General features: G+C 50.8%; 1 protein-coding gene across 1 annotated transcript; it reads left to right on the top strand.

The window, feature by feature from the left end:
* The first annotated feature begins 6,054 nt into the window (after nucleotides 1-6,054).
* Nucleotides 6,055-25,554, top strand: DISP2 (dispatched RND transporter family member 2). The gene is made up of 8 exons (XM_054390577.1): nucleotides 6,055-6,140; nucleotides 12,259-12,705; nucleotides 16,514-16,543; nucleotides 17,124-17,247; nucleotides 18,149-18,264; nucleotides 19,115-19,233; nucleotides 20,598-20,695; nucleotides 22,147-25,554. Exons 1-8 carry the CDS (start codon nucleotides 6,055-6,057, stop codon nucleotides 25,552-25,554), a joined length of 4,428 nt encoding a protein of 1,475 aa, XP_054246552.1.
* The last annotated feature ends 2,422 nt before the right edge of the window (nucleotides 25,555-27,976 follow it).

Raw genomic sequence — 27,976 nt, 5'->3', positions numbered from 1 at the left:
CCAAGCCCTCCCACCTGTGACTAAGTATCGTGTTGGCAGTTCAAGGACACACTGTCCTTGCCCTTGATTGGCTTAAGCCAGCTGTGTTCTGTTCCTTGCCGACTCCTGCTCACCCAGCAACGTGACCTTTATCAACCAGCCAATTCTCCACACCTACAAAACACATGAGGAGCCATCACATGCACTTGCTGTGTTCTTACTTTTCTCTAAGCAGCCATTTCAGGTCTCTGCATGAGCTCCTGAGCTCTCTCCATTGGAACTGTGGATATATGCTCAAGTGATGAAGACGGCCTACAGCATCCTGGCCTGGATCAGGAATAATGTGGCCAGCAGAACCAGGGCAGGAGCTGCCCCCTGGACTGGGCACTGGTGAGGCTGCACCTCAAATCCTGTGTTCAGTTTTGTGCTCCAGTGGGTCCATTTCCTTCTTGTGTTGAGGGCCCATAGCTGGACACAGCACTGCAGGTGAGGTCTCACCAGAGCAGAGCAGAGAGGGGCAGGATCACCTCTCTCAACCTGCTGGCCACACTGCTTTGGATGCAGCCCAGACTGGCCTTCTAGGCTTCAGCTGCCCATTGCTGACTCATGTCCAGCTTCTCACCCATCAGCACCCTCAGGTCCTGTTCTGCAGGGATATCCAGGGTTGCCCCAAGTCAGGTTCAGGACCTTGCACTTGGTCTTATTGAACCTCATGAAGTTCTCCTGAGCCCACTTCTCCAGCCCGTCCAGGTCCTTCTGGATGGCACCCATCCCTTAGTCTTATCAACCACACCATTCAGCTTGGTATCATCTGCACTTGTAACCTCCTGGGAGCCACACTGCTAACAAAGCAAGTGAGCTTGGGGAGGAGGCATCTCAGGGTGGAGAGGGAGAGGCCAGAGCTGTGAACACCCAGGAGCTTCACGTGGCTGTGACATAGGAGGCACTGTGGAGCATTCTGAATGAAAACACTCTGGTCTGCTGACGCAGCAGGGACAGAAGTCTACAAAGGCCTATCTACCTCTAGCAATACTTCAAGTAGTTGGAGGTGGTTTAGTGAGACATTTTATTTCCCTCTGGGGAAATATCAATTCAAGAAAAGAGGCTTTTTTTTTTTTTTTTCACATGGGAAGCCCTATGCCAGCAAATCTGTTTCACACGAATTAGGATTCTGGCACTTTGGAGCTGTGACCCTTTTTGTGCTTCCAAAACATGGAGCCCAGATGCACAGGCAGCAAAATGTGCTCATCTCTTACCCACATGATCCTCAGCATCCATCAAAACCCCCTTTTGTGCAAAGCTTACACTGTGCAGCTTACAGCCCCAAGGTATTGCCAACAAATGGTCTCTCCTGGTGCTCCCCTTGTCATAGACTCAAAGGATCGTGGAATGCTGAGTTGGGAGGGACCTCAAAGATCACCCAGTTCTAATGCCTTGACATGGGCAAGGACCCCTCCCACCCACACAGGTTGCTCAAGGCCTCATCCAACCTGGCCTTGAACACCTCCAGGGAGGGGACATCCACAACTTCCCTGGGCAACCTGTTCCAGTATCTCCCCACCCTCACTGTAAGGAATTTCTTCCTGATCTCCAGTCTCAATCTCCCCTCTCCTAGCTCAAAGACATCACCCTTCATCCTGTCACCACAAGCCCTTGTAAAAGCCCCTCTCCAGCTCTCCTGTAGCCCTCTTCAGGTACTAGAAGGTTGCGCTAAGATCTCCCCAGAGCCTTCTCTTCTCCAGGTGGGGGTTTACTTCAAAGACTCCACAGGCTCTTCTTATTCTCCTCTGTGGTCTCTCTGAAGGCTGTGTCTAGCTTGCTGCTATTGCCTGTGGAGGAGAGAATCAAAGGCATGTGGGCAGCATGGGTCACACACTACACATAGCACCCTCTCCACCTGCAGAAGACCTCAGAAGTGCCTGTAGATCATCACTGACAGCACAAGTGACAACCTCCCATTTCTGGGATGGACACAGGATGTACAGATTTGAGCTAGCACCATGCTAGGGTTTTCCTGAACACTTAACCCCTTCCAGGAAAGTGGTCTCAAATCTTTATGTATTAATAGGGGTTAAGAGATGGCATTTGCCCCACTCAGGACCTTATCATGGCCAGCTCTCCTTCCCTGTGCTCCAGACACATGCATATATCAGTGTTTGGCTTTAGTGGCCCTGAGACCATTTAAAGTCTCTTTGCCTGGCATGGACTTGGGCTCCCTGCTCTGGAAACCAAGAGTTAGGCTCTAAACTCCTCATGTCTTTATGTCACTGTTTAGCTTTAAGAGACTTCAAGAACTTCCTGTGTCCTGGGCACAAACTAGGACACAAGTTCCACCTGAAGATGAGGAGAAACTTCTTTGGTGTGAGGGTGCTGGAGACGTGGAGCAGGCTGCCCAGAGAGGCTGTGAAATATCCTCTGGAGAGACTCCAAACCCCCTTGGCCATTGTGCTCCTGGGCAAGCTGCTGTGGGTGCCCTGCTGGAGCAGAAGAGTTGGACTGGATGGCTTCAAACCCCACCATGCTGGAAATCTGTGGTTCTGTGAGATACTTGGGTATCACATATTTTGCAGAATCGTGCTTAAAATGTGGGTCTTGTGAGAAGGAAAGGCTCAAAAACCTGGGGCTGTTGAGCCTGGAGAAGAGCAGCCCCAGAAGGAATCTGAGCAATGCTAAGCAAGAGCTACAGTGCTCACTTTCCTAAAGGTCAACAGGATGTGGCCAGCCTCTTGTCAGTGGTGCCCAGTGACAGGACAAGGGGCAGAGGGTACAAACTGGAACCCAGGAGGTTCTACCTGACTATAAGGAGGAAATTCTTTGGTGTGAGAGTGCTGGAGACCTGGAGCAGGCTGCCAAGAGAGGTTATGGAGTCCTTCTCTGGAGAGATTCCAAACTCACGTGAACATTGTGCTCTGGGCAGCTTGCTGTGGTTGACCCTAGTTTAGCAGCATGGTTGGACTGGATGATCTGCAGAAGTCACTTCCAACCCCACCATGCTGGGATTCGGGGATTCTGTGGAGACAATGGGTAGAATGTGACAGAAGATGCTTGCCCTGCCTCTCCCAGAGCTGTGCTTTCTGGTATTTTCCATGTGTGAACATCTCAGTGTTTCACTAGCAGAGGTTTCAAACACTGCTTGGGGAGCTCAAGCCCTGACCCAGCAGGCTTTCTGCTGTTCTTGAGATAAGGAATAGTTGATGGATCTCTGAAGTTTCTCAGGGTCAGCAGCAGAAAATTGCTGTCTGCAAGGATTTTTTTTTTTTTTTGGCAGCATAGCACCTTCATAAACCTGCCTCAGCCCTCAGCCACATCTTACATTACCCGCAGTGCATCTCTGTCCCAGTTCAGTGTCTTACAGTGAGGGTAAGGAGAGACTGGAACAGGTTGCCCAGGGAGGTCATGGATGCCTCCTCCCTGGAGGTGTTCAAGACCAGGCTGGATGAGGCCTTGAGCAGCCTGGGCTGGTGGGAGGTGTCCCTGCCCATGGCAGGGGGGTTGGAAATGGATGATCTTTAAAGACCATTCTATGATTCTATGATGTATTTTCTCTCTCCTTTCTCCCTCTCCCCCTTCTTGTGCTCACTTTTTTTCCCCCCTCTTTTCCACGTGTATCCATTCCTGCCTTTTCAACATTCCTGACCCTACACCTCTTTTCATTTTCTTTGCTTCTACTTTTTTTTCCTCCTCTCTCTGTCTCTGTCCCTCTTGTTCACCCTCCTTCACCTCTGCATTGCAGGCACACCAAGGACCAGCTGGACCCATCTGATACTGGCAGGTCTCAGATGGGAGTTGCCATGGCAAAGACCCAGCTCCTGTGCTGATGAAGAGTGAAATAAAAGCCAAGGTGATGTAGGAGCAACTGCTGCAGCCCCAGTGAGGTAGCAACAGCCTCAACAACAATGCGAGCAGCCCAGGTACTGCCTCCCACAGCGTGTCACAGCTCAGAGGGAGCAGGAGTCCTGCTGCTGTCCCTCCATAACAGCAATCAAAGATATTAATCCGTGTTGAATAGTTTGCAGGGCAGAGAGGAAAGCTGCCAGGCTGGGGGAGTAAAGGAGTGGGCTCACCCCCGTTTCATAGACAAGGAGCTGAGACAGACTAGAAGCTGCAGGATGTGGCTGTCTGTCAGCAGCAGGGGGATGTTTGCAGCTCAGCCTGTTCCCACCACCCTGGCAGCTCGCAGGGTTTTATTGTTGTCATCGCTGAGGCAAGGGCTGTTATTTTGCCTCAGGAGGAATGGAAAGGAAAAGGCACCCACATCCTTGGTACCACGTTAATGTCAGCCAATCTTCTCAGTAGATACCAGGTTTCAGTCTTTCCGGCTGGGACACACAAAACATGCTGCTCTGTAGCTGCTCCTCTCATGTACCTGATCCTACCACAGAAGGGTCTTTTCTGTGGCTGAGGCTGAGAAAAGCAGGCTGGACACCTGGTCAGAAGGGGTCATCACAGAAAATCTTTGGTTGGAAGAGATGTTCAGGATCATCTAATCCAACCTTTGACCCAACACTCCAAAGTCACCGCTAAACCATGTCCCTAAGCACCAGCTCCACACACCATTTAAACACCTTTAAGGATGGTGACTCCACCACTGCCATGGGCAGACCATGCCAATGCTTGATAACCCTCTCAGTGAAGATCCAGTGAAGATTCACTGGGATTCTCTGGGTCTGAGCAGCACCCTGTGACCCAGCCCAGCAGGGATCATCATTGGGACATGGCATCAGCCTTTGGCTGAAGAGAGTCACATGCCCTGGCATTAGGAAAAGCTTTTTGTTCTTTAAACTGCCTTGGGCATTAATTCATTAAGACAGGAAGGGCTTACTCTAAGCAGACAGGTGATTAGTGGGAGTTAGAGGATACTCTGTGTTCTAATACTCTCCCTTTTTGCTTTGGCTTTTCTGTAGCACGTGAAGAAGAAAGGATCCAACCCTCTAGAGAAATAGGGCACTGCCACAAGGAGGGCCACAGGCATGGCCATGAGAAAGGAGAAGGTCGTGGCTATCGCCATGGCTACACACATGATAATGAAAAGGGAGAAGTTCACCACCCCTCAACAGCCGTACACACAGTCAGAAGAAAGGCCCGGGTCCTTCCTAGCATGGGAGAGCCACTTTGAGCCTTCCACAGGCTTAGTGGGAAGCTCTCACCAGGGCACAAGGAGATGGAACTTGGTGTGATTTCATGGTATCAATAGACAATGTTAGTGGGATTCTGCAGGGAGGGGACCGTGTCTGACCTTGTGTTCTTCACATTTTCAATTTGTTTGAAAACTACCACCTGCTTCAACAAATTGCCACTTCTTTAATGCTGCTAAATGCAGAACATGAACCCAGACTCTTCAAGATGCTGTCCTGTGGGACTGAAAGAACTTCTGGGGAGCATTCCCCGCTTGGGTCTGAGCAGGCGCACAACTCTGCTTAGGGACCTGCCACCAAAAGGGGCTCACAGAATCATGGAAAAGCCCTTTAAGATCATCCAGTGCAACCATTAACTCAACACTCCAAAGTCCACTGCTGTCTCTCAGCACCGCATTTACCATATCTATGCCCTGTTGGTGCATGCAGCCCTCCCTTGCTGCCCCCCTTCAAGCCACCTTCCCTCAGGAGCTGCTTGCTGCTGGGGTCGAGCACAGGGAGGAGGGGGTTGTGGCCAAGAAAGATGCTTTGGTCCAGGTGTGGTGCTGAGGAGCATGGGTTAGCACCAGCTTTGGTAGTTAGAGAATGGTTGGACTGGTTGAGCTTAAAGGTCTTTTCCAGCTGAAATGGTTCTGTGATTCCATCCCCCACCCTGGAGAAGCCACCACCCCCTCGCTCCACCAGGTCCTGCCCCACACCCTGGCAGGTGAGAGCGGGGGCGGTGGAAGACGCCGGTCAGCCCGAGCTCGGTGCTCTCCTACCCTCCCATTCCCTCCTCCGCTCTCCCCAGGCCCCAACAGCTATTGGCCGCCCGCACCGGGCCCGCCTCCGCCTCCGCGCAAGCGCTGGGCGGAACAGAACCGGGTGCTGCCACCGCGCCGGGGGCGCTCGGCACTGCGGACAGAGCCGCGTCGGCGGGTTCAGCACCGCGGACAGCGCCATGGAGGCCGCCCCGGGCTGCCCGCCCCCGGAGCAGCCCCGGGCCCCAGGGCCCCGCCGTGGCCGCGCCGCCGCCGCCTCACCCAGGTAGGAGCCGCCAGCGAGGGACTTGGCCCAGGGCAGGTCTGCGGGGGACAAGGGACACCAGGGCCGGGGGTGGGAGGAAGGGGGCTTCTCTCCCACTCCTGTGCCCCGGTGGGGCCAGCGTTGTGGTCAGTACCGGCTCTGCGGAGCTGGAGCCGCGGATGGTGAGGCGGTGCCACGCTGCCGCCGCTCTTGGCTGTGTGGGGGTGGTGGTGGCTGGTGCCAGCGGGGATTTCCCGGGGCTGGGCCCCGCTATGTACCCGCTGCCCACCGAGAGTGCGGGCAGAGCCCTTCGCTGGCCGCCCCTGGCAGTCGGGAGGTCTGTAGTGCCCAGTTGGTGCCCCGGTGCTGCTGCCCGGGTCCAGGCGCAACATGCCAAGCGCACCACCTTGGGAGGGCCTTAGCTGCCCGGCTTGGCCGCCCTGGCAGGTTTGTGTCCTGCGGCATGGTGAGCTCTCCCCTCTGCAGCAAGGGGTAAGCTGATTCTGGTGGAGCTCAGCATGGCTCAGACCACCCTCTGCGCTAGGCTATGGGCTCTAGGCAAGCTGGTTTTCACTGCAAAGCTCTTCTCCAACCCCTGCAGCCTTGTCTTCTTCCCCCTGCAACATATGCTCCTTCACTTGGTCTCTCGGAGCAGGCTGGCAGCCACAGTCATTGTCATTTTCCGGAAACATCACCAAGCCTGTGGTGATGGGCAAGAAGCCATCCCCAAGCACATTGTCTTTTGTTGGAATGGAGGCAACAGACCTTCTGAGCTCTTCAGATTCTTTTGTCCAGGGCCCACCCTGAGGTCAATAGCACACAAATTCCTTTCTGAAAACCACAGAGTTCCACTTCTGCCTGGTACAGGACATTCATGCTGAGACATCCCCACCTGCCCAGGGAAACCAGCAGAGAAGTTGCTTCTCCTTAGTCAGCTCTGAAGTTCTCAGCCAGTGCTTTGGGCTCTGGGTGCTCACTGAGTGGCTTACACAATCCAGCCCTGCTTTCAATCTTGGACACCTGAAGGGGTCACAGCTGTCACTAAAGCCCTAGCAGCTTTGCTTGCCTGGGAGATCTTTGCTCATTCCAACAGGTCTTCTGAAAGGAAAGCTGAAGATTGGGACAGTTCAGTTAGAGAGATGAATTCAGCCACCTGAAATGGGTGGGTTTTGAATTTCCCTTACAGTGCTCACTCAAGAGCTACCATTCATGGCAATAAAGCACCAGCAGACAGCTCACTCCTACAGGAGCACTTCTTCACACGAGGTTCCTCATAAAGCCACTGAGGGTAATGTTAGCTCCACAGTACCCATCCTCTGTCCCCAGCCAGTGCTGCTCATCACCACTGCTCAGTTCAGCAGCTGAGAAATGGACGTTTAGAAATACCACCTCTCTGCAGGCTGGGACAGCAAGGTTCCCCTTCCCTTTCCTTTTTCCTTTCAGATCAAGCCTTACCAAACCCCATTTCACCAGGAGATCTGAGAGACAGCTGAGATGTTCTATCCAGAGCTATTACACCTCTGAGGGCTGGGTGGGGATCTTGAGCTCCTTGTGTCTGGATACATTCCATCAGAAGTTCCAGTAGCCCAGGCTGAGGGTGAGACTGTTCAGAAAGCTAATGGAGAGGGTTAGAGAAGGAAACTTTTCTTGGCAGACTTGGCAAGGAGTTTTGGAGGCTCATTAAAGATTCATGATGATTTAGCACACTCCAGAGACTCATTAGCAAAAAGAGAACTGGCACTGTCCTGCTGCTGGAGTGGAGAGCAAAGCAAATAGCAGCCTCATGGAGAGATTTCAGTGTAGGTTCAATCCAGGATCTGACCCAGCTTGAGGAAATGAAGGGCTTGGGACGTGCCTGCCTGTCTCTCCCTGTCAGCTAGAAGAGGAGATAGAGAATGAGGCAAGAGTGAACCATGAGGGGTTCTCCCCTCACCTCTGGCCAAGGGCAGTCCTTTCCTCAGAGAATACAAGCACAAAAGCTCTTTTTTCTTGAGTTAAAAGAGAAAACCTCTATTTAAATCCCATTATAAATCCCATTCCTAAAAGTCACTTGCAGCTCTCAAAGCAAAAGCCATTAGATGGAAGCTGCCCTGGCACACAGGGTTAAATCAGAAATAATTTACATTTCCTTTTCATTTCACAGTATCACAGTATCACAATATATCAGAGGTTGGAAGGGACCTCAAGAGATCATCAGGTCTAACCCCCCTGCCAGAGCAGGATCATTTAGGATAGTCTGCACAGGAACACATCCAGGTGGGTTTTGAAAGTCTCCAGAGAAGGAGACTCCACAATCCTCCTGGGCAGCCTGTTCCAGGGCTCCATCACCCTCACTGTAAAGAAGTTTCCCCTCATGTTGAGGTGAAATCTTCTATGTTCTAGTTTGAACCTGTTGGTCCTTGTCTTATCACTGTGAACCACCCAAAAGAGCCTGGCCCCCTCCACTTGACAGCCACCCCTCAGATATTTCTAGACATCGATCAGATCCCCTCTCAGTCTTCTCTTCTCCAGACTAAACAGCCCCAGGGCTCTCAGTCTCTCTTCATAGGGGAGATGCTCAAGTCCCCTAATCTTCCTCATGGCTCTCTGTTGGGTTCTCTCCAGCAGGTCTCTGTCTCTCTTGAACTGGGGAGCCCAAAACTGGACACAGTATTCCAGGTGTGGTCTCACCAGGGCAGAGTAGAGAGGTAGAAGAACTTCCCTGGACCTGCTGGACACACCTTTCTTGATACATCCCCGGATCCCATTGGCTCTCTTGGCCACAAGGGCACATTGTTGTTCCATGGAGAACTTGCTGTCCACAAGCACACCAAGGTCTTTCTCTGTGGAGCTGCTTTCCAGCAGGACGGCCCCTAACCTGTCCTGGTGCCTGGTGTTATTTCTCCCCAGATGTAGGACCCTGCACTTGTCCTTATTAAACTTCATGAGGTTTGTCTGCACCCAGCTCTCAGCCTGTCCAGGTCACATTGGTGTCAGCCAACCTCCCCAGTTTTATATCATCAGCAAACTTGCTAAGGGTACTCTCAATCCCCTCATCCAGGTTGTTGATAAAGATATTGAACAAAACTATTGGGGAAACTTGTCCTGCTGACACATGGGCAACAACTAGCGTAAGAAAACAAGTGCAATAAAACACAGCTAGCTTCTTTCTTAACAATTTTCCAGTGTTCAATCATAGAACCACAGAACTGTTGAGGTTGGAAGAGACCTCTGAGATTACCAAGTCCAAGCTGCTCACCTGGAGCTCAAAATGCCACCACTGCTGCTGAGCCACTGCCACTAAATCACATCCCTCAGCACCACATCCATGCAGCTTTTGAACACCCCCAGGGATGGAGATTCCACCACCTCCCTGGGCAGCCTGTTCCAGTGCTTGAGAGCCCTTTCTGGAAAGAAATTGTTCCTAATGTCCAACCTGAACATCCCTTGGCACAACCTGAAGCCATTTTCTCTCATCCCATAATTTGTTCCTTGGGAGAAAACACCAGACTCACTTGTCTCCAACCTCCTTTCGGGGAGTTGTAGAGAGATAGAAGATCTCCCCTCAGCCTCCTTTTCTCCAGGCTAAGCAACTCCAGGTCCCTCAGCTGCTCCTCACCAGCCCTGTTCTCCAGACCCTTCCCCAGCTTTGTTGCCCTTCTCTGGACCTGCTCAAGCCCATCAATGTCCTTGGTGTGAGGGGCCCAGACTGACCCCAGCATTCATGGTGTGACCACACCAGTGCTGAATAAAGGGGAAGAATCACTTCCCCAAGAATCACTTCCCCAGACCTGCTGGCCACACCATTCCCAAACCAAGCCAGGGTGCCATTGGCCATCTTGGCTACCTGAGCACACTGATGGCTCATCTTCAGCCAGCACTCAGATGAGCAGAGGCTCCAGAGCACAAGGGCCCTATTTGTAGTCAGGATGCAGATTCTTCCCTCTTCTGTCATTTATTTTCATTCCCCCTGGAGATTTTCTGCCCACAGAAGTTATGGATTCAGTCAAGCACCAGACAGCTCCATTGCGCTGGTAGGCGTTTCCCATCTTTCATATGCAAAGTGCTGCTCTCCTGATCCTCATCTTAGTGTGGGGAGGGTGAGACAACATCTCCGTAAAAAAAAAAAAAAAAAAAAAAAAATGCTTCCAGAAATGGTCTTGGGGATGAGGCTGGAATTAGCAGACCCATAAAGAGGCCTTTCCTTCAGAACACTGAATGGTTTGGGCCCGTTTTTCCTCTCTTGGGCATGCTCTCCTGCTGCATGGCTCAGAGGGGAGCAAGACCAGAAACATGACAAGGGAATGGGGTGGCTGAGGAAAGGGAAGGTGACAGGATGCTCTCATTTCCCTGCCCCACAAAACATCAGCTCACCTTCCTGTGCTGGCAATGAAGCCATCCCAAAGAAAAAGATACAAAGCAAATCCTCCTCCTGGGGTTTTGAAGCTCAGGCTGGTGGGAAGGTGGGAAGCAGCTAAATCCATGGCCCATGACACCTTCAATGGGCAGTGTCTGAGTGTCACAGAAGACTGCTGGTCTCGGGGGAGGCCTGGAATAGGTTGAGGCCTCATCCCTGGAGACATTCAATGTCAAACTTCCTGGGGACCTCAGCAGTCTGATGTCCCAGCTGCCTGTGTGGAGGTTGAACAAGATAACCTTTGAGAGTCTCTTCCAAACCACACATTCTCTGATTCTGTGGGAGGGAGACAGCCCATGTCAGGCGGTTGGAATCACAGCACCCTCAGCTCCCATCTCTGTAGGGCCTCCCCCTAGTCTGTGTCCCAGCTGAGGTGGAACAGCAAAAAGCTGGCTCCTTAGAGGTCTTGACCTTATCCTGCTTGTTTTCCTGTGGGCAGAAGGTCCTGTGTTCTCCCACATGAGGTAGGCTGTCCATGCCTTGGTACTCCTTCCAAAAAAACTCCCACTGACACTCCAGGTAGCTCCATGAATTGGGTTTTCCCACTGTCTAGATAGCTCAAAGGAAGAGATCCGGAATCAAAGAGCATGAGGAACACATCTCATTGTGATGGGTACCAGAAGCAGTTAACTCCAGTCTGTCCCTTGCCCTGCATCTCCTTGTTCTCTTTTCCCAGCAGGTTTTTGGTTGCATCCAGCTCTTCTTGAGAAAGAAAATGGAGGCTGTCAGGCTGCCTCTGTAGCCTTTTCCATGGCTCAGACACCATTGCTGCCTAGTCAGCCCCAAAGGTGTCAAATATGCTGAAAGGTCTTCAGCAACCCCAACTTTGGGTGGTAGTGGCCTCCCTGTAGCACAGGAGGGTTCCACCAGTAGCTGTGCAGAGGTGTCAACACCTTGGATAGATGCAATGGCAAAAATGCCTGGTTAGGTAAGACAATGAGAGGAAAGCTGAGGAGGAAGATGAGGAAAGCTGAGGAGGAATATGAGGAAAGGCTGAAAGCTGGTGCTTCAGCAAATACGGTAATCAAGAAGCCTGGGCTTCCCTGGGAAATATCAAACACAGCAATGCCTGTGCACAGACACTGGAAGCAGCCTGTCATCTGCAGTCTCCACCAGAAGCTTTTGTAGCTGAGAGGATTTTGGAGGACAAATTTTTCACTGTGTGCTTCCTGCCTCTCCCCAACTATCTTCAAAGTGGTTTTGCGAAAGCCTTTTCCTTCTGTCCAGTTAGATGTTCACCATGAGAAGCAGCAGGCGTGGCAGCCAGCAGACTAATTTAGATATGAAAAGCCTCTGGTCCCAATCTCCTGTGCAGATCCTGGTTGGAGCTAGGTGGGGGGTCAGTCTCTTCTCACAGACACAGATTGCCCAAGGAACATGTGACAGGACCAGAGGAAACAGCCTCAAGTTGCACTAATGGACACGAGGAATAATTTCTTCCCCCTGAGAGTTGTCAAGGCCTGCAAGTTGTCAAGTTGTCAACAGGCTGCCTAGGGCCACGGTGGAATCCCTGTCCCTGGAGAGATTTCAAAACTGCGGAGATGGTTTGGTGGTGCCCTGGCAGTGCTGGGTTAAGGGTTGGACTTGATGATCTTAGAGATCTTTTCCAGCCTTCATGATTCTATGATCTGGTGTTATGTGGGAGGCCTGTGAAAGTCTCCAACTGGCAGGACACCATCCCCCTGTGTAGCCTTTCTCCTGCCCTGCTGGGTCTCCACACCAGACCTTTCTCTTTTCTCACAGAGACAAACACAATGCAGGACCCTGCCAGACCTGCCTCGCCATGCCAGAGATCGGGAACACCGAGCCCAGCTACAGTGGCACTTCCTGGGAAAGGATCTGCCCAGTCCATCACTGCTCCATTCCTGCATCCCCCAGGTTGGGGGGAGACCACCTGCCCTCCTCCAGCCACATACTTGGGCCAGTCTCCACCCAGTCCAACGGCCAGGTGCCATCCAGCTCCCAGGACTCACAGCAGCACCACCCCTATTACCCCTGCAACCAGCAGGAGCCCCGGGGCAGCTTTGGCCTGCCCCTGCTCCCAGGTCATGGTGAGAGGCCCATCCTCTGTTCCCACCTCTCCAGCAGTGATCCCACAACAGCGTCCCATCAAGAGGCCTCAGAGACCCCCTGGAAACAGTGGTCCCCAGGACAGCAGCGGCCAGTGCAGCACCACATTGTGACTGTCAGGTAAGAGGCACTTGAAGAGAGGCTCAGGGGCTCTCCAAAAGCATCTCCAGAACTTTGTGGTGGGGATCAGAAGGGTCTGAGTGGGGAGGCAAGAAACATGGGTTACATAGAATCATAGAAAGGTTTGGGTTGGAAGGGACCGTAAAGATCATCTAGTTCCAACCTTCCTGCTGTGGGCAGGGACACCTCACACCAGCTCAGGGTGCTCAAGGCTCCATCCACCTCCAGGAAGACGGCAGCCACAACCTCCCTGGGCAACCTGTTCCAGTGTCTCCCCACCCTCACTGTAAAGAATTTCTTCCCCATCTCCAGTCTCAATCTCCCTTCTCTGAGCTCAAAGCCATTGTCCCTCATCCTGTCACTCCCAGCCCTTGTAAAAAGTCCCTCCCCAGCTCTCCTGGAGCCCCTTCAGGTGCTGGAAGGCTGCTCTAAGGTCTCCCTGGAGCCTTCTCCTCTCTAGGCTGAACAGCCCCAACTCTCTCAGTGGGTCCCCATAGAGGAGGTGCTGCAGCCCTGGGTACAGGGTGGGTGTCCCAACAGCCAGAGCTGCAACCTCTGCCCCTTCCAGCCAGAACCATCCCTCCTTTTGGAGTCTACTCATGGCACTCAAACCACCATGCCTGTGCTACCAGAGCAGTAGCTACCAAAGTTGGACAAATGATGGCACCTTTCCCCAGTGGTGCAGGGTTAGGCACAAAAGTCCTTCCTGGTCCCATTTTCTGGACACTGACAGAGGATTTAATTTGCTTATGTTTGCAGTTCAGAGCAATGGCAGCCAGAAGAGTGGAGCCTGGGTCTTGTTTAGCTCCCACCCTACCAACAAAGTTGCCAGCTACAATCTCCCCACAGGTTCTTTAAGCAGGAAATGCAGCTGGATTCAGATCCTGCCAGAACCTCCTGGAGTGAGGTGGGGGTTGGTCTCTTCTCCCTAGTATCAGGTGATAGAAGAGGAAATGGCCTGAAACTGTGCAGGGGAGGCCTAAATTGGAGATTAGGAACAATTTCTTTCCTGCAAGAGTGGTCAGGGATTGGAACAGGCTGCCCAGGAAGGTGGTGGAGTCCTCATCCCTGGAGGTGTTCAAGAAACCTGTGGATATGGCACTTTGGGGCTTAGTGACCATGGTGGTGTCGGGTTGACAGTTGGACTCGATGACCTTAGAGGTCTTTTCCAACCCATCAGTTCTATGAGTCTATGTTTGCAGAAGGTGCAGTGCTAGCAGACAGGGAAGTGATAACATCTTCGTGCTTGAAGGGGGCTTTTATTCCCAGCAAATCTGCTTGAGAATCTATTGTGAGAGAATTAGCAGAGGATGGGCAGTGTGCTGCCAGAAAGAGCCCTCCCTTCATAATCCCTGAGGATTTTTCTCTGCTCTCTTCTCTCCCAAATCTCCAGAGCATTTGTGAGAAAGAAAAACACCACCATGTGTTGCAGGTGCCACTGAGAGCAACTCCTCCACAGGGAATTTTCCTTTGTGGCTCTCTCAGTTCTTCCCTCCTAACAACCTGCCAGAAAGGATGTGCTGGCACAAGGTCACCGACTGGCTGCCCAGAATGGAACAGGGGCCCAGGGCCATCTGCCCCACACAGATGTCAGGGTCCAGCAGGAACCTTCTCCCAGTTTAAGCCAAAGGTGAAGGGAGGAGGGAGTGATCACAGCTGAGTTTGGCAGGACTGACACAGGAAAGAGCCACAGCTGGGAGCAGTTGGCTGGGCGCTGTGGTGAGGCCCGAAGATGTGTCAGGTTGGGGCATGTTTGAAGAGAACATCTAGTGGAAACAGCTGAAGGCAAGGTCCTTCAGATAAGGTGAGCCACTGAGGCACAGCTGTTTTGTTAAGCTCTCAGTCCTCAGGGATTCGCTAACAAAGGTGACGAATCCAAAGGTGACCTTGGATCCCCTGGGGACAGCTTTTTCATTTCATTCTTCAGAGCCCTGCCAAGAGGAATAACACATGCTCCTCTGTGAAGGAAACCCTGGTCAAATGTTTTGAGGAACTCCACTGGCATTCTGATCCTCTTGATGGGGCAAATGCTGTCTTGGAAGGGCTCAGGAAACAAATCAGAGCCACCCTTTTGGAAAAGCCTTGGTTAGCCACACAGGAAATAAATATCTCTAGGCATTGCTAGCCCAGGTGCTGGCATTTAGCAAAGGGGTGTACTAATGTTTTGACTGGGATTAAGTTAATGAGGTGGCAATTATAAAAACATAGTTATTGTTATTTAAAAAAAAAAACTGTCCCCAAATTATGTACAAAATGGATTAATTTACAGGTTCTATTTGGTCGCAAATTCTACAAGGATGCTTTTAGAGAATTTAGAGAATTCAGAAAACGGAAAAGGCAAACCACACAATAGCTTTACCCCAGTTATAAAATCGGACGCAAGCCAGGACCTTAGGGAAAACTGGGAATGCCGGTTTTACTCACGAGGAGGGCGCAGGAATTTGGAGATGGTCCCTAGGCTCTCTCCTCGGTGGCAGGCTGCGGAACTGCAACATTATAATCCAAGCGTCCAGTGCCAAAATACACTGGGTGCAAGGAACCCAACCAATCACAGCTCCAAACCGCAGCGCGGGCTTCCCTGACGGGTGAATACATGGGAGGGACCTCAGCTGCCGGCGGGAAGAATGGTGCTTTGCTACCGGTCCTCCAGGGAGAGGGGAAGGCAATTTCGCGCCTTTGTCTTCTGCCATTCAAACCTCCGCTGATGGAAGTGGGGGAAATGGGGTTTGGAGCACCACGTAACAGCTTCTCTCAAGAAACAATTGAAATTCAGTAGGGAAGCCCTTAAACCAGAGAGACTTTCACGGATAAGAGCAGCAGTGTGATTTCTACTGGAAGACCTTGCTAATCACAGAATGGCAGGGGTTGGAAGGGACCTCTTGAAGTCATTGAGTCCAACCTCTCTGGCAGGGTCACCTAGAGAAGGTCACACAGGAACATGTCCAAGCAGGTTTGGAACGTCTCTAGAAACGGAGACTCCACAACCTCTCTGGTCAGCCTGCTCCAGTGCTCCAGCACCCTTAAATTAAAGAAGTTCCTCCTCATGGATTGATGGAACTTCTGATGTTCTACTTTGTGGCCACTGTCCCTTGTCCTGTCACTGCGCACTGCGAAGACAGACTGGTCCCATCATCCTGACACCCATCCTTGAAGTATTGATCAGCATTGATGAGATTCCCCCCCAGTCTGCTCTTTTCCTACCTAAAAGCCCTAATTCTATCAGTCTTTCCTCCTCAGATGTTCCAGTCCCCTCAGCATCTTTGCAGCCTTTTGCTGTACCCTCTCCAGCAAATCTCTGCCCTTCTTGAACCATCATGCTCAGAACTGGGATTTCCTTAGAGGAGGAAAAATGAGGAGTGGGTACCTGTCTTCCTCTGTTTGGTTAAAATGCCAGTGGGAGAGGAAAAGGCTCTATCTTCATTACATGAATTCATGCAGAACCAGGGTTGCTGCAGCAATGGCTCAGTGTGAAAGGGTTAACCCTGAAATGGTTAACTTAGGGATAGATTTAGACAGGAGATTGTGAGGAAATTTTTGCCAATGAGGGTGGGGACAGACTGCAACAGGTTGCCCAGGGAGGCTGTGGATGCCTCCTGCCTGGAGGTGTTCAAGGCCAGGCTGCATGAGGCCTTGAACCACCTGGGCTGGTGGGAGGTGTCCTTGCCCACCGCAGGGGTTTGGAAAGGGATGGTCTCGAAGGTCCCTTCAACCCAACCCATTCTGTGATTCTACGAACTTGATTATGGGCTTGGTTGGAAAACAATAATTAAATGCATCTTACTTTTCTTTTTTTCCTCCTTGTCTGCAGACATGACAAAGCCTTCAGGATGCCAAAAAGGTATGTTCAGTATCAAAACCTCCTATCTTTCTGTCCTGTCACTGCTTTCCTACCATATGTCTCCTAGGGGTGAGATCCCAACACCTGCCTGTCTTAGAGCCCTGGGGTTCTGCCTGGAACTGCCTGGCAAAACCAACCTTTGCCTCTTTCCAGTGCCCCAGTAAGGACCTGCCCTGCTCCAGAAGGGCACAGGTTTGGTTTATTAAATGACAGACACAGGCAGCTACTCGCTTAGATTGCACAGAGGGGGAAAAAAGGAAGAAGCTCTTTTAAAATGCAATCTTTTAAGTTCAGTATTTAAAGCTTCATTCTGCCCTAGAATGCAGGAGTCTGGGCTTTATTACTTATGGTTGAAAAAGCAGGAAAACGTAGGGAGGCCAAATGTAATTACCCGAGTTAATTAGCATGGCCTACGAGCATCCACTGGGAGGTATAGCACATTCATTAACAGCTGTACCACAGCCTCCCAGCTCTACAGTAACTGCTCAAACCAGAAAGCCCTCATTCTGTCCTTCCTTTGACTGCTTCAGCAGCAGAAGAGTCTTAACAGCTGCATTTTCTCTTCTCCTGTTGGTTCCAGTTACTCTCAATTGGTCACAGAGTGGCCTGTGGCTGTGCTGATGCTGTGCTCAGTGACAGCTTTGGTTTGCACCATGGCTGGTCTGCTTGTTGGGAATCTGCCTGACTTCTCAGAACCCTTAATGGTGAGTCCCTACACTTGACACAACAAGAAGAACATGAAGAAAATATGCAGCCAACCAAGGATACATTTTTTTCTGCCATATAAAATGAGCTTTTACTTCCTTCCTTCTTTGCAGATAGAGGCAGTGAGGTAGGACAGTAAATCAAACACATAAAAGCCAGTAGAAAAAATGTCTGTGTTTATCAGTGAACTGCTGTCCTTAACTCACATCTGCAACCAAAGCCAAGGTTCCTTCAGGACAGACAGAACATGTCAGAGTAACCCACAGTATTTGCTGTTTCTCTGACACCACAGAAAGAGCACAGCCCAGCTCTCAGCAGTGCTGAGGACTCACAGAAGTGCCCTAAGCCCGCTGTGGAGACACTTCCAGCACGAAGCGGGATTGCTCCTTTTGCTCCTCTTCCACTACTGGAGGCTGCCCAAAAGGACTCACTAGGCTGAGTGGAGAATCTGGCTTTGGCTCCTATAACCTCTGTGCCCTTGGAATGGAGAGGCTGCCCTGTGCTGAGCACTGCTGCATGGGGTTTGCCACACGGGATCCCACATTTTCTAAAGGCATCTCTGTCTTTCATCAATGGAAGAACCTTGAGAACATAGATATTGACCAAAGTTTGTCCAGGAGCAGGAAAATTGCTCTACTTTTGTAAATGTCTATTTCACATAAAGAGGAGGAGAAGAGTCTTATGATCTCAGAGAGAGGGAAGCAGAGTCATCCTTGCCCCAAAAAGGAAAGGAAATGATTCTGCCAGCATTAGGAGGGAGCATTTCCAGGGAAAATAAAATTTGTGCATCTCTCTAAGATGCAGTAATAAACTCAGCTTCTGTGTCTAGAATGAGGGTGAAGGGAAGCTAAGCTGAACTAAACTGCAAGCTGCTGACAAAGCTCTTTTGCCTGGCTGCAGGGTTTTGAGCCCCGGGACACTGACATTGGCAGAAAGCTGGTTGTCTGGAAGAACATAGAGAGCCACACTGGCTACAAGAAAACTCTCTCCCTTTCTCCCTATGCTGAGAAGAAAAGGTATTTTAGTTTGGTTTGAGGAGGTTGAGGAAGATGTTGGCTGTAAAGTTACAGATTTGATGTTCCAAAGTGTCTGTGAATTACAGCACACATGGAACCAAGGCACTGGGGAGTTTAAAGTCTGTTTGGCTGTGATGGACTTATTACTAGGAGTTAAGAGATGGCATTTGCCCCACTCAGGACCTTATCATGGCCAGCTCTCCTTCCCTGTGCTCCAGACACATGCATATATCAATGTTTGGCTTTAGTGGCCCTGAGACCATTTAAAGTCTCTTTGCCTGGCATGGACTTGGGCTCCCTGCTCTGGAAACCAAGAGTTAGGCTCTAAACTCCTCATGTCTTTATGTCACTGTTTAGCTTTAAGAGACTTCAAGAACTTCCTGTGTTCTGGGCACAAACTAGGACACAGCAAGTTCCACCTGAAGATGAGGAGAAACTTCTTTGGTGTGAGGGTGCTGGAGACCTGGAGCAGGCTGCCCAGAGAGGCTGTGAAATCTCCTCTGGAGAGATTCCAACCCCCTTGGCCATTGTGCTCCTGGGCAAGCTGCTGTGGGTGCCCTGCTGGAGCAGAAGAGTTGGACTGGAGGTCTCTTCCAACCCTCACCATGCTGGGGTTTGGGGATTCTGTGACTGCAGAGGCTACTCAGCCCATCTGCACAAGGGGATGCAGCTTCTCATTCTTATGAAGATCCCTGTAAAAGGGCACAATCAACCTAATGTCACAAAACTCCCATCCAGGCAAAACTCCTTCAAGAATCTTCTTGCTCCCATTGTGTTATGTGTAGCACCAGTGACTGTACTTCATAGCCAGATGATCTCAGGTTACACAAATCATCTGATCTCTTGCTAGCTATGATGACACTGGCATCAGCAGAGAACAGAAGGCTGCTCAAGGAGAACAAGAAGTGAGGACACGAAGAATGGTGGAACAAACCTATGGAGCAGATGGTTTCTTTTGTGGTCCCCCTGGTGAGTGAAACCTGGATGGGGTGGGGAGCATCACACACCCAGAACTCCACAGCACCCAGAACTGTCAGTGCCCAGGGCACAGGGAAATGTTCTGAAAGGGCTCTAAGGAAGCAGTGTGTCCACCACAGCCCTGGGTGTAGGGAGCTTACAGCATTTTGGACCTGAGTGGTTAAAAAAGTTTTGTCCTGAAATTCTGGAGAAGGCTTGTTTCTCCTCAACTTCTTGCCATACTTCTTTTCATAGTACCTGATCTAGTGGGAGGTGTCCCTGCCATGGCAAGGGGTTGGAAATAGATGGTCTTTAACATCCTTTCCAAGCCAAACTCTTCTATGATTCTACAATTTTTTTCCCTTAAGAAATGTGACTTAAAAGCATCGGTACCAGGACTAAAGTGTTCACCATTTACCCACATCAACAGGGAATACTCTGTAAAAATGGTGTACACCCCACTCCCCCTCTGCTCCCATTCCCTACCTGATCCCATTCCCTCACTATTCCCACTCCCTTACTGCTCTAGTTCCCTCTGTTTCCACTCCCTTTCAGTTCCCACTTTTCTCTATTCCCATTCCTTTCCCATTCCCACTCCCTCTCTGTTCCCATTTCCTCTCTGTTCCCAATCTGTATTCCTATTCCCTCTCTGCTGTCACTCCATCTCTATTCCCATTCTTTCTCTGCTCTCATTCCCTCTGTTCCCATCCCCTTTTCATTCCCACTCTCTATATGTTCCCATTCCCTCTCCACACCTTCCTGTTGACCAGTCTAAGTGGCAGGAAAAACTGGAAAGGAAAAATAAAAAAAAAGAGGAAAATTCCAAGGTGCCCAACATTTATGCTGAAATGGGTACAAGTAAGTAGAAGGAAGAGAAGCAGCATAAAGATATTTTTACTTCCTTCCCTGCCTCTACTCCACTTCTACAATTAGTCAGGGCTCAACCCCTGGTGTCTCAGGGTTTTTAACTCTGTTGTCTCTTGCTGAGGTTCCAGAGGTTGAAGAAGACAAGGGTGTTGTTGGCACAAATGCTGCTGAGAACTCCTTGGGAGCTCCTGGCTGGATTCAAGCCTCTCACTTGCCCTGGGGGTGCAGAAGCAGATGCCAGCACTCACTGAATGCATGCTGGCACCATAGGGACAGGGTTTTGAAAGCCTCCCAAGGCTGCTTACAGACAGGTGAGGAGCAGAGATCAGGGCACACAGGTAGATGCTACCTGGCACTACAGTCTTCCTTCAGGGTGTCCTCCAGAGCACTCAGGTGGGCATTGCTGTCTGCACAGAGCCTGCTCCAAACAGCTTGGTTTGTCTTCAGTACCTAATCCTCTTGGGGGTTTTGTTGTAGTTTTTAAAATTTCTTTCTCTTCTCCATTTCAGAAAAGAGCTATTCCCAGCTGGTGTTTATGTCCACAACTGCTGGGAGCTTATGGAACTTGCAAGCTATTCAGTCCATGTGTCAAATGGAACAAGACAAGGTTAGTAAAGTCAGGAGCGACATACATCCATGCTGTCTCTCCCCTGACTGCCCAATCACAGAATGGCTTGAGTTGGAAGGGACCTCCAAGATTACCCAGTTCCAACACCCTGCCATGGGCAGGGACCCCTCCCACTAGCCCAGGCTGCTCAGGCCTCATCCAGCCTGGCCTTGAACACTTCCAAGGATGAAGCATCCATAACTTTCCTGGCCAACCTGTTCCAGTGTCTCCCCACCTTCATGGTAAAGAACTTCTTCCTAATGTCCAACCTAAATCTACCCTGCTCTAGTATCAAGCTATTCTCCCTCATCCTATCCCTACAAGCCCTTATAAAAAGTCCCTCCCTGGCTCTCCTGCAGCCCCCTTCAGATACTGGAAGCTGCTCGAAGGTCTCCCTGGAGCCTTTTCTTCTCCAAGCTGAACAGACTCAACTCCCTCAGCCTGTCCTTGTAGGAGAGGTGCTCCAGCCCCCTGATCTTCTTTGTGGCCTCTTCTAGATTTTGTGGCACTCCTCTGTAGTCTTTAATCTCTCTCTGAAAGGAAGCCAGACAAAAATAACACAAATGACAGAGTAGCCTACAGGACTCCAAAGCATTTCACCTCCTTAGCCATCACAGGTTGTTCCACCTGCCACCAAAGTCCAACTGCAAAGCAGCAGATGCCATTAGCATGAATAAATGGACACTAGGGAAGAGCCAAAGGCGTCCATTACAAGGTGCTGAAAAATTTGGGCAGCAGAGCGTAGATATAGCAATGGAGCTGTCACCTTGGAGATGGTAACAGATGAGCCAGCATGTGCACAGGTGGCCAAGAAGGCCAACAGCATCCTGGTCTGTATCAGCAAGAGTGTGGCCAACAAGACCAGGACGGGCATTGTCCCCCTGCTCTGGGCACCGGTGAGGCTACACCTTGAATCCTAGGCTCAGTTTTGGGCTCTCACTCCAAGGAGGACATTGAGAGGCTGGAGCAGGTCCAGAGAAGGGCACCAAAGCTCGGGAAGGGTCTGGAGAACAGGGTTGGGGAGGAGCAGCTAAGGGAGCTGGGGGTGTTTAGCCTGGAGAAGAGGAGGCTGAGACCTTCTGTCTCTCTGCAACTCCCTGAAAGGAGATTGGAGCCAGGCAGGGGGCAGTCACTTCTCCCAAGGAACAAGTGGTAGGACAAGAGGAAACAGCATCAAGTTGCACCAGGGGAGCTTTAGGTTGGACATGAGAAGAAATTCATTCTTTGAAAGTGTTCTCAAAGACACTGAAACAGGCTGCCTGGCAGGGTGGTTTAATCCCCATCTCTGGAGTGGTTTAAAAGATGCAGAGATGTGGTACTGAGGGACATGGTTTAGCACCAGCCTTGGTAGAGTTAGAGGATGGTTGGATTCAGTGATCTTAAAGGTCTTTTCCAATCAAAACAATTTTATGGCTCTATGACCCTACGATGCTTCCTCATCTCTTTTCCAGGTACGCTCCCATGTCCGTTTCAGAGACCTCTGCCAGCGTACTGAAGCCAATGAGTGCTGCCCAAGCTGGTCTCTGGGGAATTACATTGCTGTCCTGTACAACAGATCTTCATGCCTGGAGATAACCCAAGGAGACATCTCCCACACGCTGGCTCTCCTTCGTGCCTGTGCTCCAGATTACCACAAAGGAATCCTCACCCCCTCCTGCATAGATCCTGAGCCTGTGAGGCAGAAACACTCTCAGTGTGCCCAGGTCCCAGAGAAATGTACACACTTCAATGCTGTCTACCAGCTTCTTCACTTCTTGGTTGACAGGGACTTTCTTAGTCCCCAGACGATGGAGTACCAAGTGCCATCTCTCAAGTACAGCCTGTTGTTTTTGCCTATCAGGAAAGGTGCATCTATGATGGGCATCTACCTAGACAATCTTGAATCCTGGGATCTGTTTGATAACTACACATCGATTACCGGAATGGACCTGGGCCTTAAACAGAAACTCTTCCAGCACTACCTTCTGCTGGACACCAAGTACCCAGTCCTAGCAATACTGGCTATTTTTCTAGGCATTTCTATTTATTTACGTTCAGTCTTTATTACCCTGATGGTCCTGCTTGCCTTTGTCAGTTCTTTAACCATCTCCTACTTCTTGTACAAGGTGGCCTTCAGATTCACCTATTTCCCGCTCATAAACCTGACAGCAGTCATCATTCTCAGCAGCATTTGTGCCAACCACACCTTTGTCTTCTTCGACCTCTGGAACCTCAGCAAGAGCCAGAACCCTTCTGCTGGGCTCTCCCAGTGGGTGAGTCACACCATGCACCACTTTGGGTATCTGACACTGGCATCTTGCTTCACCACAGGTGCTGCCTTCTATGCCAGCTACATCAGCAACATAACAGCCATCCGCTGCTTTGCTGCCTACATGGGCACTTCGGTGCTGGCCAGCCTGGTGCTCATGATGACCTGGCTGCCCTCTTCGGCCGTGCTGTATGAGCGCTACATAGCCAACACCTGCCTTTACAAGCCAGAAGACTACTGGAACAAGACTGGCCACAAGAGAGCTGCTCTCTCTCTCCATTACATTCTCAGGGGTCTCCAGAACATGCTGTCTGAAACCTCCAAGCTGCTATTTGAAAAGCTTCTGCCTTGTGGGGTCATCAAGTTCCGCTACATCTGGATCTGCTGGTTTGCTGCCTTAGCCATAGGAGGTGCATACATTTCCTGCTCCAACCCCAAACTCAAGCTCCCAACTCTGGAAACATCATCTGTTCAGGTGTTTAGGCTGAGTCACCCCTTTGAGAGGTACGACTCTGAGTACTGCCACCAGTTCATGTTCCAGAGGCTGGAGCGTGGAGAAGGGCAGCGTATGCCCGTCACCATCGTCTGGGGCATCCTGCCTGTGGATAATGGGGACCACTTCAACCCAAAAAGCAATGGCACCCTAGTGACAGATGTCACCTTCACAATCCAAACCCCTGATGCCCAGAAGTGGCTCCTCGAATTCTGCCAAAAAGTAAAGAACAAAACTTTCTACTACCCTGACACAGAGCAGAAATCCACCGTGTGCTTCATGGAGGTGTTCCTCAGGTGGATGGGCAGTCGCCAGTGCTCCCAGCAAGACCACAGCTTCAATCTTTGCTGTAACCAGTTCTCTTTCCCTTATGGAAGTGAAATCTTCCTACACTGCATCAAAATGATGCTCCTGGAACAGAACAGGGAAGGGGCAGATATGTATGACCTGGGCCTCAGGTTTGACAGGGAGGGAAATCTGGCTGCCTTGGTGCTGCAGTTCCAAACTGTTTATCACTACAGCTTCAACTACAGCAAAGCCAAACAATTCTACGAGGAAATCGACCTCTGGCTAAGGGAGGAAATCAAAACTGCCCCCACAGGGCTTCAGAATGGATGGTTTACCAGTAAACTAGAGTTATACAACCTCCAGCACAGCCTCAGCACAGAAACAATGGTGGTCATGGGGCTCTCCATAGCTGTTTCCTTCGTGGTGTTGCTGCTCACTACCTGGAATGTTCTCCTTAGTGTCTTCTCTGTTACTGCCATCGCAGGCACTGTCCTGGTAACGGTTGGCCTTTTGGTCCTCTTGGAGTGGCAGCTGAACGCGGCGGAGTCTCTCTTCATTTCAGCTGCAGTTGGTCTTTCTGTTGACTTTACTGTCAACTACTGCATCTCCTACCACCTGTGCCCCCACTCTGACCGCCTGAGCCGAGTGGCCTTTTCCCTGAAGCAGATGAGCTGTGCCACGGCCATGGCAGCTTCTGCTCTCTTCTCTGCAGGGGTCATCATGCTGCCTGCAACGGTCCTGGCGTATCGGAAGCTGGGGATATTCATCATGATGATCAAGTGCATCAGCTGTGGGTTTGCCAGCTTCTTCTTCCAGTCACTCTGCTGCTTCTTTGGCCCAGAGAAGAACTGTGGGCAGATCCTTTGGCCTTGTGCCCACACCATGAAAGACTATTCTGATGAGTCAGGGCTGAGTGGAAACTTTGCCTGTGGAGGGAGTGAGAAGCAAAACCGGTTGCGGAAGGTCCAGGAGTCCAACACTGCCAATGAGCAATATGAGCTTCAGCCCTTGTCCAGAAAACTCACTGACAGTTTTGACAACAGCACTTCCACAAGCAAGCTGTCCAACCGGCTCTCGGAAGACACACAAGCTGAAGACAACAGAAGCCCCAGAATAGGAATGCAGCCCTCCCTCGAAAGAGAGAGACAAAACCTGCCGGAGACCCTTGGAGAACAGCAGGTTGGCCTCTGCCAGTGTCCTGCCTTGCAAACTTCCTCTCCGTACAAGCACAGCAGCTCAGAAGCAGAAATGCACAGGGAGAGACGCTGTGGAGATTGTCACTGTCGGAACTACAGTCCAAAAGCTTGGGATGTGTCTGGGCTGGACCATGTCCCAACAGATGGTGTGAATGAAGGGCAGCTCAATAAATCCCAGTGCTCTAGTGACACTGCCCAGCAGCAGTCATATTATACCTCAGACAACAGCCATCTCCCTGCTGCTGACACCTACAAGACTCACCGATGCCTTTGTTCTCTTGGCAGCTCTTTTGACATGCTCAACATCTCCAGCGAGACATCCATTAGTGATTTTGAGCAAGGCCTAAAGCTTGCTGAGTCAGCCAGCTCCTGTGCTGACGTCTTGGAGCTGTCTGATTCCTACAGCCAGACAGAGAGAGGCTACCTGAATGGGAAGAGAGATACCCTGCGGCTGGACCTGAGGGAGACTGTCTTTGATGTCTCTCCAGCAGCACTGCAGCAGAACAGCTCTTCATGGAAAAACCGCTTTGCCCTGGGAAATGAAGGTCCAGTTGTGTTACCCAACAGCCAGCCAGACATGCCTGACGTTTGGATCAAACGCTCTAGTGCACAAAGTTCTGGCTACAACAGCTGAAGCCTTGCAGACAACACAGCTGTGCTGCTGGGGGAAGGGGAAGCTGAAATCTCCTTGGAACTGTACATATGAGTGTTTGTCCACCTGGCTCTCCTAGAGCAGAGACTGGTTCTTAGGTTTCAGCTGTGCAATATCCATCTTTTCACAGAACCAGAGATCTGAGACTAGGGCGAGGATGTGAGGCCAGTCTGGATGGAGTCCAAGCCCTCAGACCTTCCGAGTGTCTGATGCCATATTCACCGAACTTATGGAGAAAACCTGTTTTGTCATTTCCTACAAGGCGATGGGGTTTTGTTTTCATGCCAAGGTCACATAGGAGGGAAATCATCTCACTAGGTTTCTAACAACAGAGAGCTCATGTAAAAAAAATACATAATCCAGCCCCCAAACCTGCAGCTACTGGAAATATAGATATCAAGGGAGGAATGTATTGTTAATCAAAAAAAGAAAGTCTTTCATTTTCTACTGAACCAGAAACTCCTTCATCATAGAATCACAGAATTATTTGGGTTGGAAAAGACCTCTAAGGTCACTGAGTCCAACCATCAACCCAACACCACCATGGTCATTAAAGCATGTCCTGAAGTGCCATGTTCACACGTTTCTTGGATGCCTCCAGGGATGGCGACTTCACCACCACTCTGGGCAACCTATTCTGACACCTGACCAATGTGAAGCTCAGGTTCATAGATGTCATCAAAGTCATTCAAATATTATTTAAAAACCTCCTTGAGCCTTCTGAGTTGCTAAGAGTCTCTTGCTGGCCATGCAGGAGGCAGCAGAATCCAGCCCAAACCTATTTTCAGTAGCAATTTGAGTTTGCTTGATCAACAAAAAAAATTCTAGTACTGCCAAAGATATTCGGTGTGAATGTTCCCTTTGAGAAGAGTGTCCTCGTCCCCTCAGTGGCTCAGGTGCTTTGTGTCTCATCTCCAGAGCTTGTTCCCACTTGAGGCAGTCCCCAAAATCATGTAACTTTAAAAAACTATATCTGGTGAATCTTGAATTTTACTTTTGGTGGTGGTGGTTTGTTCTTTTTTTCTCTACCAGAAACAAACAGGAAAACAAATGCTTTGTTGCCTTTAGCTGTTGGAAAAAGAGCTCAAGAAGAATGGACATAAAATAAATGCTTCTGAGAAACTTTCCTAAATCTGAATGACGCTTCATTTTCACCAGAAACATTGTGGTTCGTTGTCACAGAATTATATAACCATAGAACCGTAAAGGTTGGAAGAGACCACGTCGAGTCCCACCATTTGCCTAGAGCTCACAATCCAAGTACTGCTGTTAAGCTACTGCTACTAAACCACATCTTTCAGTTCCACATCCACACAGCTTTTAAACCCCTCCAGGGATGGTGACTCCACCACCTCCCCAGGCAGCCTGCACCAGTGCCTGAGAACCCTTGCTGTGAAGAAATTGTTCCCAATATCCAACCTGAACCTCCCCTGGCACAAACTGAGGCTGTTTCCTCTTGTCCTGTCACATATTCCTTGGGTGACCTGTGAGAAGAGACTGACCCCCACCTGGCTCCAACCTCCCTTCAGGGAGTCATAGAGAGACAGAAAGTCTCCCCTCTGTCTCCTTTCTCCAGGCTGAACAACCCCAGGTCCCTCAGATGCTCCTCACAAGACCTGTAGCCCTGTAAGAGCAGAGCAAACCCTCCCATCCAGCATCTGACTTGGGGATCTGAGAGCCAGCTGGGGCAGAAATGCCACCAAACACATTGGTGACCCTGCCATCTGCCTCCTGCCTCTGCTGAGGGCAGGGGTGCCATGCACAAACTCCACTGCTGGAAATCAGCTCTGTGGAGAAGAGCCTTGGAGTCTGGGTGTGCAATAACTTGCCCATGAGCCAGCAATGTGCCCCTGCAGCCAAGAAGGCAAATGGTCTTTTGGGGGGCATGAAGGCCGGCAGGCCCAGGGAGGTTGTCCTCCCTCTCTGCTCTGTCCTGGTGAGGCCACATCTGGAGTCCTGCGTCTAGTTCTGGGCTGAGGATGTGGGACAAGAAGATGTGGTCACACTCTTGTCAGGGGTGCTCAGCAACAGGACAAGGGGCAGAGGGCACAAACTGGAACCCAAGAGGCTCCATCTGACAGTGAGGAGAAACTTGCTTAGTGTGGGGTGCTGGAGACCTGGAGAAAGGCTGCCCAGAGAGGCTGTGGAATCTCCTTCTTTAGAGGGACTCCAAACCCCGCCAGGACACTGTGCTCCTGGGCAAGCTGCTGTGGGTGACCCTGATTTATCAGGGCGCTGGAACTGGATGACCTCCAGCGACCCCCTCCAACCCCCGCCCCGCACTCAGCTCTCACCCTCGCTCGTCGACGCATTGCGCCTGCGCCGCTCGCTGAGGCGGGGCCGGGCCGGGCCCTGCGCAGTCGCTGTTTGGAGGCGGCTAGATTCTAACGGCGTTGGCGCGAGA

Source organism: Indicator indicator, chromosome 21 (genome assembly GCF_027791375.1).
Source record: "Indicator indicator isolate 239-I01 chromosome 21, UM_Iind_1.1, whole genome shotgun sequence".
NCBI lineage: Eukaryota > Metazoa > Chordata > Aves > Piciformes > Indicatoridae > Indicator > Indicator indicator.
This window is presented reverse-complemented; position numbering and strand designations above follow the sequence as displayed.